The sequence below is a fragment of the Callospermophilus lateralis genome, chromosome 1 (genome assembly GCF_048772815.1).
Source record: "Callospermophilus lateralis isolate mCalLat2 chromosome 1, mCalLat2.hap1, whole genome shotgun sequence".
In the NCBI taxonomy this organism is placed as follows: domain Eukaryota; kingdom Metazoa; phylum Chordata; class Mammalia; order Rodentia; family Sciuridae; genus Callospermophilus; species Callospermophilus lateralis.
Genome location: NC_135305.1, coordinates 74,451,340 through 74,463,641, shown reverse-complemented (window position 1 = coordinate 74,463,641; position 12,302 = coordinate 74,451,340). Strand labels below are relative to the sequence as shown.

Genomic DNA, 12,302 nt, shown 5'->3' with positions numbered 1-12,302 from the left:
TGTCTCTTATAAAGACACCCCCACAACTGAAGATTCTAGCCGTCTTCTTGCTCTCTTCCTGGCATACAATTGCTGTCCTATGTGTGAGCTAGAGAATCTCTTACCTACACTTGCCCAGATTTTAGTCTGTGTAATAGTATTGAGGGGAATGGGGAATGCTGGCATTGTGGCCCTCCTCTTGGAGGAGATGGAGCCCCATTTGAAAAAAAAAAAAAAATTCTGCCTATACCCAGTAGGGCTGTATCACACTGAGCTGGGGGAAGGCCTGTGAAAGAAACGGGGCACAGATATGCTATGAACACTTTAAAAAAATAAAAAATCATCTGATTTTGAGTGTTACTTGAACTGCTGAATATCTTAGGGAAAATTCCTAGTCTTTAAATGGTTTTTATAAACAAAATTATCTTTCACTAGTTTGCTGGCAGAAAGTCTGCAGAGCCCCTTACACTGTCATTTTGAATATCTCATGTTCTCCATTTGCTCTATTTTTAACTTCATAGTCTGCAATACAATTCCAATAGTACCTACAAGTAGTTGCAGTGGAAATTTAACTTTTGCCTTAAAAAGCAATGTCCATTTATGGGTATTTATGCATTTCTTTTCTGTCTTGTTTTCTAACCCCTAGCAGGTGTTAGGCTTGTCCAGTTGGGTTTGCTCTTCATCTACTCTTCACCTAGTTGGAATACTTTTCACTATTTCCTATGTCATTCCCAGCTGTCTCGTTTTTGCATTTATGCCTAGGCTCCAAATTTCCACTTGAGGCACTGGAAATGGTGATGCAATTTGTAAACTGTCTACTTGGCTCATATGCAAGCTTTGATTTTTCAGCCAGTCCCTTGGCTTTTGTAAACTGGCATGTGGGCTTTATCTTACTCAGATGTTAGTCTCTTCAAGAGAACACTTGTTCTATTTGTGCATTGGCTTCATGTGCTATGAAGCTCATGTAACCATTGCAGAAGAAAGAACATTTTGAAGTCGATATAAGATCAGCTTAACAGCCTACCACAGAAATTTATTTTAAGGCAACTTCATTAAGGTAACTCTCTGGTAATGCCATTCAAGATTTCGTTACAAACAAGACCCTAATAAAAATAAAACTGTCAGACATAAAGGTGTCTTTATTTTTTTTAATAAAGTTCAGATCCAATTATTGAGACAGAACTTTCATCATAGTAATGAAAATCTTGGACATGTTGCCTGAGGAACTTTGCATGGAGATTTTATGTCTGAAAGGAACTGTTTTCAAAGGAATAAGACATAAATTCATTGTGTGGGTTGTTTTGTCTCATTGTGGGGATCTTAGGGAGTTTGTTTCCTTAAATGATCTAAAGTGTAAATTAAATGTTTTGAAGACACACTAACAAGTAAACATCAGTTTGCAACTCAGTTTCATAATTATTTTTTTCCTGCCCATCTTCGGGGAATACCCAGTTTTATCTTAGCATCCTTTTAGGGCATTGATCTCAATGATCTGTAATAAAAAGGATTTGAACCTACAATGAAAATAATAATTTCTACCTCTTGGTAAATGAAATTATCATTGTAGAACATTATCATGGTAGAACTCATTACTGACCTGAGATAATTGACTTGCAAACTGGAGAAAGCTTTGTTTAGACATTTTCTTGAGATAGCTTGTTGAAAGTTTGAATAATCTGTTTTTGTGAAAGTGAGATTCAGAATCTGGAGTTTACTTTAAAATGCTCCATAGGCGAAATAAGTGTGCGATTGACTCTTGTTTGTTCTTTAGGCAGCAGGAGCAGTTAGACCTCTCGTATCTACTGTCATCAGTCCCTCTGCTGATGGTTGCTTAGACCACTCGCTAGAACGTGCCAGACACAGAGCAAGTGAAATGCCACAGGCTTTTCTGTTTGATGTGATTTATGAAGCATATCAGCAGGTAAGAATCCTGGCATGGTTATCCCAAACTGTGTCTACTCTTGGAAAATTTATAGAAGAATTCTAGAACTTAGCATTTAGTTGTATTCTAGGCAAGATATATTATAGTGAAGTAGTACCAATATGCAGCTGGCTCACAAGAGTCACAGGCCATTTGGAGGAATGCATTTGGAGATTTCCCTGTGTTCTCTCCCTCCCCTGAAGGGCCAGCAATACACCCCTAACTCCGAGCAATGAAAATCCTGCAACACTTGCACAAGGTTTCTCCCCAGCAAAGCCCATTAGAGACTTAGTGCCCAAGATGTTTATTGAGGTTGATCACCTAGCCATCCCCTGGCTAGCATGTCTAAAAAATTCCACATTGTCTGAAGAAAAGCAGATGTTCAGCATGAACATTGCTTTTTTGCAAGCCAGTCTAGATAGAACATACCAAAACTATCAGTTAACTTCTAGACATTGGCCCAGGACCTACCTTCTTAATGGGTTTTCTTAAGAACAGTAGTCTCAGGCCTGTCATAGTAAATTTTCTGCACAGATGATAAAACATTTTCTTAATTAAAATCTGAGTTAAATGTGACAACTTAAATGTCAAAAAATTTTATTCATGTTACTGGAATAGCTTTGTTTTCTTTTGTTTGAAAACACTGCTATACTTAGTTTTGTCTTTTTAAAAATTTTTTTTAGTTAGACACAATCTCTTTATTTTGTTTATTTTTATGTGGTGCTTAGGCTTGAACCTAGGGCCACGCATGTGCAAGGCAAGCACTATTGCCACTGAGCCACAACCCCAGCCCCTTACATAGTTTTATTGTCATTCATTTTCAAATTTCAGTAGACAGATATTGAATATCATATATTGAGCTTGTCAGATTTCTCAATTAGAAAAGTTCGTGTAGCTAATTCAGTGCTTGGCTGATATTAGACGATCAGTAAATAGTTTGAAATGTGTGGACTTTTAAGATTACAAGATAATGGTAATATGAATATTGACTTTTATATTACAAGCATATATAATAGATAAAATTTGGGTAGAGTTTATTCACATATGCTAAATTTTGAATCAGTCTTGGCTTCTGCATCAGTTACTGTTTTAAAACAAGATCATATATATGAATTCATCTTAATGATAAAATGTTCCACTGGTGGTCTGACTTACTTAAAATAATTTGGAATATTGGAATTTTTCTTCATGATTTTATCATTAATTATACATATGTTATTATAAATTTGAGTTTTGAGTTCATATGTCCTATTTTATATACTAAATCTCATTGAACTATACTGCTATATTTCTGAGATTAATGGAATAATCTTTCATATAATCATTTGTAATAGAATAAATATGGTATATAATAGGTATATTTCAGAAGAAAATTTGGGTGTGATTTTATGAACTTCACATTAAAGTAGCCTTTTTCACCAGCTTTTGTCATACATTTCAAGACACAAGACAACATAAGAAGGTTTGAGAGGCTAGAGAAGAGTGACATCATGGGGGAACGGGGGCAGCTGTGGTTGGAAAGGACCAGGTTCCGTATCCCATAGTGCCCCTAAATGTGGTGATAGAGGCCTCCAGATTTTATCCTGAATGAGACAGCAGTCTTTGGGAATTAACATATAGAGTCTTGTCTGGTATCGCTTTGTCAGTCATGGGACAATAATCTACAGAACAAGGGAAAAGTGAAAAATTATTGTGATGACCATAATCAAGGTAAAAGGTGATGTGACAATTAGGACAACTTGGATAGTGGAGAATGTACTGTGAAGCCCTTGCATTCTGAATATATTTGAAGGTAAAACTAGGAAAATTAGTAGATTGTACATGGGGCTTCAAAGATAGGGAAGAGTCATAGGCCCAAAGATTTGCTTTAAAAACCTAGAATACAGTTGCTCTTTATTGAAGATTTTGTGGGAGCATATTTGGAATTGAGTTTTGATACACATGAGATTCCTTATAGATGTACAACTGCAAGTGTTCAGGAGATAGTTGAGTATATAAACATAAAGAGCATTAGCTAGGGATAAATATTTGAGACTTGTCATCAAGCAGACATTTAATGCTCAAAGGGTTGATTAAGATCTTCGAATGAGTCTGTGTAGAGAGCAGGAAAGCTCAAAACCAAAGTTTTGAGCTGGAAGTATTGAAGTTTCCTATTGCTGCTGTTAATAAGTTACCAGAAACTTAACAAGCTAAAAGAAGGGAAATTTATTTTCTTATATTTCTGGAGATCAAAAGTCTAAAATCAATATTTTAAAAATTTTAGTTTCTTAGAGCCTTATAGTTATACATAATAGTTGGGTTCATTTTGATAAAACCATACACTCAAGGAATTTGATTTCAATGTCCCTTTCCTTACTTTCCCTCTATTTTCCTTCCTCTACTGATGTTCCTTTTGCTCATTTATTTATTTATTTATTTATTTATTTATTTTTAGTTATACATAACAGTAGAAACTATTTTGATATATTCCATGCTTGTATAAATGTCTTATTCTAATTAGGATTCCTGCCTTGTGGATGTACACAATGGTGAGATTCACTGTGACGTACACGTATGTATAAGAAAGTTAGATTCATTCACCCTCTTTCCTATTTCTATCTCCCCTCCATTCCCTGTTGTCTAATCCACTGAAGTTCTATTCTTCCTCTCAACTCCTGCATTGTGGGTTAGCATCCACCTATCAGAGAAAACATTCGACCTTTGGTTTCTTGGGATTGTTTTATTTTACTTAACAATGTAATCTCTGGATCTATCCACTTACCAGTGAATGTCACAACCTTATTCTTCTTTATGGCTGAGTAATATTCCACTGTTTCTTCATCTTTTGTTTGTTTTTGGTACTGGGGATTGAACCCAGGGGTGTTTAACAACTGACTCATATCTCCAGCCCTTTTCTCCTTTTTTTTTTTTTTTAAATTTGGAGATAGGATCTTACTAAGTTGCTGAGGTTGGCTTTGAACTCAAGATCTTCTTGCCTTAGCCCAAGTCGCTGGGATTACAGGCATGCACCAACATGCTTGGCCAGTTGATCTGTTGATGGGCATATTGGTTGGTTCCATAGCTTATCTGTTGTGAATTTTGTTGCTATAAACAGTGATGTGGCTGTGTCATTGTAGTATGCTGTAAAATCAAGATTTGGCAGTGTGGTTTTACTTCACGATGCTCTCAGAGCCCATTTCTTTGTCTTTCCAGTTCCCGAGGCTGTTTGTATTCCTTGTATCTGACTCTTCTCACGTACTATTGCAGCCTCTTGTTTTCATTGTCACTTCTGCTAGTGCTCACTCTGGTTCTCCTCTCTACCTATTTGAAGGCTTCTTGTGATTACCCCAAGCACAGGGCTCACCTGGATAGTTCAGGATAATCTCTTCATCTGATGCTTAATTTAATCATATTGTCCAAGTCCCTTTGCCATGTGTTAATGTATTCACACATTTCAAGGATTCTCTGTTTGTTGAGGGAGACATTACTCTGTCTACCATAGGAGGTGACCAGTAAGGTAGAACAGTGGATGTAGGGACAAGGAGGTAATGTCTTAGAAGTCTAGTGCAGAAAGTGTTTTAAGATTGAAACAATGGTGCATATGGATTTAAAAGAAGTAGTGAGAGAACTGCCCATAAGTTGGCAGATTGAGATCACCAGTGTGTGAAACTTGTGGTAGATATGAAACCCTGGTTAGGGTTGACTTCGACACAGAATAAATAGTAGGGTCAATTTTGAGAGGAACATTTGTGTATAAGAGCAGAAAATTGAAGGGTATAGCTGGAAGCTGTTATAGATTGAGAGTTTTGTATCCTAAGATGGATGATACAACAGTTTATGGATGCACTGTTGGAAGTGATTCAGCAGGCAGAAAAAGACAGTGCTGGAGTGAAGGGAGTCAGGACCCATAGAGTAGTGGTGTCGAAGTTGATCTTGGCCAGTAGTAGTAATGGCTCCTCTGTAGGAAGAGAAGGAAAGGCAGGGTATGTGGATACAGATGCAGAGGGACTAATGGAGGTGGTGGGAGGATTTACATTTTTTTTGTTTTGTTTTCTTTGTAGGGAACAGGTTCTCAGCTGAGAGTAGGGCAGCTGAGGTGTTGAGGTTTCAGAAAATGGTAAATACTGCCTTTTATTCTTATATTCTTATATTTAGCCTAAAAAATATGCAAAACTGTCCCAAGGACAAAAATGTCAGGTCTGTTTTGGGGGCATTTGTGGCAAACTGTAATAAACTTTTAAAAATTGTACAAAGCTACTGAATAGTTTAATCATTTATGTGGCCTTGAGATATAGACTCATGTTTGCTTTTTATCAAGGTAAAACTGTCCTTTGTGGAACTCCTGCAGAAAATACATAATAGTGTTTACCAGTTTGCAAAAGTTGATCAGAAATTGAGCAGTTGTAATGAAGGTCATAGGAAGTTGAATCATCTTTAGAAGAAACACTTATAAGCTGAATAATGGTCATTTTGTGCTGTGGCAAAATAAAAGCAGACGTGTACGGCTGGACATATGGATGACAATTCCTCATCCAGTATTGGTGGAAAGTCATAGAAGTCAAGATGCCATTCTGTATGCTCATCTGCTGGCTTGTTAGCCCATCTTTTCTTCTGTTTTGTCTCACCCCTTGTGTGTTCTGGCCATACTCGCCTTATTTTAGTTCCTTAAATATGAGATTTTAGTTCCTTAAATATGAGTTTCCTTCTTTTATCTGGAACTTCTTTCTTTCCTATCTTGTTATTTGTCCATTAGATACTAACTTGATGATTGCTCAAGGAACCTTATCCTGCCCTGCACATACTAGTTTAGGCCAACCCATTACATGTTTTCCTGATGTTTTTTTTTGTTTTTTTTTTTTAATTCCTTTCAAATTGTAAGTAAAAAATCATTTGATATTTCGACTGTAAAACATTGAATGCCTTTCCTACATTGTTAGTCTGGTAAAATATGAATGGCATTTCCTTTTAATCTTTTTATTAACACATTGTATAAATAAATGGGTTTCCCTGTGATATGGCCATATATGCATATTACATACATCAATGGGATCTGTTTTTCATTCTAGTCTCTTCCATAACTGCCTCTGGCCCCTTCACATTATATTCCTTAATAGTCCCTTGTCTACTTTCAGGTCGTCTTTTGTTTAACTTTTAAAATGTCCACATATGATAGAACATTGATGCTTGCCTTTCTGTGTGTGGCTTATTTTGCTTAAGGGGTCCTCCAGTTCAATCCATTTTTTTTCTAAAAAATGACATAACTACTTCTTTATGGATGAATAATACTCCGTTATGTATGTTATGGATTAGATCTTGAGTTGTCCTTTAGAGTTCATGGGTTAGGCAATACAGTAATGTTCAGAGGTGAAAAGATTGAATTATGAGAGCTGTAACCTCTTCAGTGTATTAATCCATTTGATGGCTTAATTGGACCAGATTATTGGGTGGTAACTGTAGCGGGTGGGATGTGATCAGAGAGTAGATCACTAGGGGCATACTTTTGGGCACTGTATCTTGTCTCCTTTCTCTCTTCCTCTCTTCTCCCTCCCTTTCTTCTTCTCTCCATCTCTCCCTTTCTCCACTTCCTGGCTGCCATGAGCAGAGAAGCTTTTCTTTACTATGGCCTTCTGCGCTGATCTGCCTCACCTCAGGTCCAGAGCAATAGAGTTAGCTGGACATGGACTGAGACCTCTGAAACCATGATCCCAAAATAAACTTTCTGCTCCTGTTAACTGTTCTGTCAGTTATTTTGGTGATAGCAATGCAAAGCTGACAAAGAGGACACTATATATACAGACTTTATCCATTTATCTGCTGCACCCCAGGCCAATTCCATATTTTGGCTATTATGCATAATACTGTAATAAACATGGATATGTAGGTGTTCCTTTGTAAACTGATTTTATTTCCTTCAGGTATGTACCCAGGCATGTGATAGGTTCATGGAGGTGGGAGGCAGTCATATGATTTTTAGTTTTGTTTGGTACGGGGGGGGGGGCGGGGTTGAACCCAGGGCACTTAATCACTGAGCCACATCCCCAGCCCTGTTTTTCTATTTTATTTAGAGACAGGGTCTCACTGAGTTGCTTAGCGACTCACCATCGCTGAGGCTGTCTTTTAACTCGTGATCCTGCTGCCTCCAACTCCCAAGCTGCTTGGACTTCAGGTGTGTGCCACTGTACCAGGCATATTAGGTTCTGAATAAGTGTTGACATAATTAGTTTCATGCATACATAGTTATGCATAGGTAGATATTTACTTTTTAACACTAATGTCAGTTATATGATCAGCTTTGCATACATCAAAAATGTACACACTTACTAGTTCTAAAACCTTTAAAAAACTCATTTAAGTTTGTACATGTATAGGCAGAGAGTTTGCAAGTAAATTATTGATTTGCAGCACTTTCATAAATGTAAAAAATTCTTATTCTATTTCTGGATGAATTAAATTGTGACATATTCATATGTAAAAGTATTAAAGGGTCACCTAATGTTTATATAGAATTGTTGAGTATTAAAATGATTATAATAGGATCATTATACATTAATATACTAACTATAAAGTTATATTAGCAATATATAAATGTGTTCTTTGCGATTGCATGTCTAAATATATGTGTGTGTGTGTGTACCCACAAAGCAGAGATGGGTTCATTCATGGATGCTGAAATGTTGTTGCCTGTCTGGAATAATAATTCAAAGTCATTAAAATCTACAAGGGTGACACTTAAGATACATAAACACTTAATTGCTGTTTTTGATGGGTCTTGGGCTCTTCTGTATAACTAAATATTTGTTTATTGGTTTAAGATCATCTGGGGAGGAAAAACTTGTTTCTTGGGAATTTTTAAATTAGGAATCTTTTCCTTTAGCAGTCTCTTAAAGAAAATAACAGTGACTATTAAATAGTAACAAACAAATTGAATAGTGAAAATTATGCAGTCCCCAGGAACTTGAAGAAAAGACTGGTCGAAGATTCTTATTAAATATTCAAATAAAAAATTCTGTCCTCAATTTTAGGAAAAACAATAGACTTTCATACAAAGAAGCTTTTCAAATCACATTAATCTGTTCCTTGAGAAAAGTAATGTAGTGGTCACAGATGGTATCCTGGACTTCATTGTTTAGAAGCCTGGCCTCATTTCTAGCATTTAAAGTTTTAGGTACACAGAATTTTTAGGTAATTTGTTAATTACATTTTATGAAAGTGCACATTATGAAAAGTATGACAGGATTCACCAGTGAATTAAGGTATTCATTATGTACCTTTGCTTTGATATCCTAGACTTTACTGTAGGAACATATTTACATGTTAGGCTTAATGGAAATTGAGAATCTGTATTTTAAAAATGACTGCCTATTTAATTTCAAAGGATAAAAATACCTTTAGTCAGATCACCTTTTTCCCCAAATTTTTAAAAATTCTTGTCATGTCTCTGGGTTTTGAAACATAACTATAAAACTCAAGGAATATGACAGGAATTCCTATTCTTAGTACATAGTTTGCCAATGTTCCACTGAATTACAATAAATAAAACCTGTTTCTTGCATTAAGTGTCAACATACCTGAGCTTCAGATGCTCAGTTAACTACTTTTAAAGATACTTTTCATAAAATTCCATCTTTATCCACCAAACATAATTCTTAGAAGTTTATCTATATTTTTAGAGTATAGTTTCCTATATTTTTTTCCTCCCTTCAAATCCTGGCTCTTTTCTTCCTTTTTTTTTTTTTTTAAATTAGAACTTTATAACTATGGGTTCATCCCAACAAATCTATTTCAGTTCACGATTCCCCCCACCTTCCCTCCCCTCTCATTCTCCTTCCTTTACTCTATTAGGCTTCCTTTCACACATCTATTAATTTGTATTTTCAATCCTAGCTCCTGAAGTGAGGATGAAAATAGACTTTGCTGAGTGTTGAGTTGGGTTTGGATTTGAAGGTCACTATGGGAAAGAAGCTCTGACTAAAGTCTGGTAGAGACTTGTCACTTGGAGGGTAGGTAAGGAGATAGGAGGAAGAAGAGAATTGTTTAACAAATAGAAATTGAGTAAAGTGTCAAGGAATAAAAGAACTTCAAGGGGAAAGGTGAATGAAAGGAATTATGAGGAATAAATGAGGAAAAATAGGTATTTAAAGATGAAACATTCTGAGTAAGAATATAATGGGCGTACACTTCATGCTTTAAATACAAACCTTGCTGATGATTACTGATGTTTTGTGTTTTTTTTTTTTAAAAAACAATAACTGATATCTGTTATTTTTTTCCTTCTCCTTCCCCTTCCCCTCCATAACCTTGGGGCAAGCCAGATTAACATTCTTCTGTCCTCAGCTGAGTTATCTGCCCTTTAGCTCACTGCCCACAAGAATAAAGCTCCAGACTTAGAAACTGGAAAAACAGCTCTTTCAAGGATATAAGATTAATTAGATTTACTGATAATGATACTTGGAAAACATCCCTTGTATTTCCCTTTTAGAAGCCCTCTGCTCCCACTGACAGTTAGAATCACAGCCTCTGAGATGAGAATCCACTGCATTTTCTCATTTGTTACAAAATCAGTAAAAATTTTTTTTCCTTTTCCTCAAAACCTTGTCCTCATTATTGGATCACTGTCAGGGAGAGGATCAAACTTTTAGTACTGAGAAAGTGCTAACTTTAACAAGTTAGGTTGAAACATCTGCAAACTTTTGTTGTTCCACATAAATGTCAGTTGCAAACCATAGTACCAGTTGGTGCATCTGACTTGTTAATGAAAACATGATGAATATATTCATGATATTTCACAACATAAAACAAATTTAGAACCTAAGTGGTATGTCTAAAGATTTGAACACTTTACAAAGCCATGTTTTTCTCTACTTGTTATATTTCCCATGGTTTTCTTGTATCATTTTTTACTTTATACATTTTCTTCTTCTACAAGTTATTCTACTAGCTGTGCTTACATAGCCATGTTATTGTCTTGGCTTTAGTTTTGGGGGAAAAACATTCTATGACCTTGGTTGACATAGTCTTTAGGTTTAATAACCCTTATGCAGATTCTTAATCATTAGCATAAACCATAATTTTGATATTGCCAAGAACTATGAATTTTAGGTCTTAAAATACCCACTTTATCTGCATGTTGTGGTTGTATTTTATTGGTATCTGCTTTACATTTCACACTTAGATCTTTAATTGATTTGAAGATCACTTTAGTATATTCTGCAATGTAGGGCTCCTTTTTTTTTTTTAATCTTTATAAAGTAAACTAAGTTTTCCACCATCATTTACTGAATCATCCATTCTCTAATTGGTACCTCTGTTACATTGCTAATTTGTAATACATATGTAAGTTTGTTTGAGGTTCATTATTCACTGATTTGTTTCTTGTGAAACTAGTTCATTATTTTATTAATTGCTTCCAAAATTGTGTTTTTAGCTTAAGTTCTTGGGAAATACAGCCTTAGGCAAAGTTTAAATGCTGATACAAGATGATATATTACTGGTCTGGTCATTGCTTCACAAACGAACACAGCTGGTCACTTCATCACATGGGACACATCCAGACAGGTTTAACCAAAAGTGTTCGAATTCTTCACTCCAGTGGAGCATTCTGAGAAACAGAATTCCCCTGCCAGCTCCTTTTGGTTAACATTTCTCCCACAAAGTGAGCTTCTGCTGGCGCTACCCAGCCCCTCCAGTAGAAGGAATGTCAGATCATATGATGGGTACCTTGGTGCTTTACTGGTAGCTAGGGGGAGAAACAAGACAAGACTATGTTCTTAGATATAGACCTATGTAGGTTCATATGTACTTACTTTTTTTAGAACTGGGCAGCAGGTGAGACCAAGGGAATCTGAGGCAGCTATCCAATGTGACTGATAATCCATGTACTGATCTTTTTTTTTTTTTTTTTTTTTAAGAAGTTCGATATCTTGGGTTAAATACCCTCTGAAAGGTTTTTATTGTAATTATAATCTTGGGGATTAAATTGGTGCCATTAAATTTTAAATTCTCATTTATGAATATTGTCTCATTTATTCAGATGTTTTATGTTTTTAGAAGGATTTTACTTTATTGTGTATTATTAATTTCTTAAACTACATTTCTAATAGCTTTTATACAATATTTTTTATTGTATTCTGCTACCTTCCATTTCCATGTAATTTCCCTTTTCTCTCCCTTTCCCTCCCACCTCATGTCTCTGTTTAATGTTAGTCTTTTCCTCTTGCTCTTCCTCCCTGCTCTGTTCTTAGTTGCTCTAATTATGTCAAAGAAGACATTTGGCATTTGTTTTTTAGGGATTGGCTAGCTTTACTTAGCATAATCTGCTCTAGTGCCATCCATTTCCCTGCAAATTCCATGATTTTGTCATTTTTTAGTGCAGAGTAATACTCCATTGTGTATAAATGCCACATTTTTTTTTTTTATCCATTCA

General features: G+C 35.7%; 1 protein-coding gene across 4 annotated transcripts in view; it reads left to right on the top strand.

The window, feature by feature from the left end:
• Positions 1 to 12,302, top strand: part of Crppa (CDP-L-ribitol pyrophosphorylase A) — a 302,194-nt gene that overhangs the window by 38,991 nt on the left and 250,901 nt on the right. For 3 of the 4 annotated variants that reach the window (XM_076863121.2, XM_076863136.2, XM_076863130.2), the window contains exon 3: positions 1,751 to 1,900. The exons of the other annotated variant lie outside the window; for it this stretch is intronic. In XM_076863121.2, the coding sequence (XP_076719236.2) occupies positions 1,751 to 1,900 (150 nt within the window). The remainder of the gene's footprint in view (positions 1 to 1,750; positions 1,901 to 12,302) is intronic. 4 annotated transcript variants of the gene reach the window in all.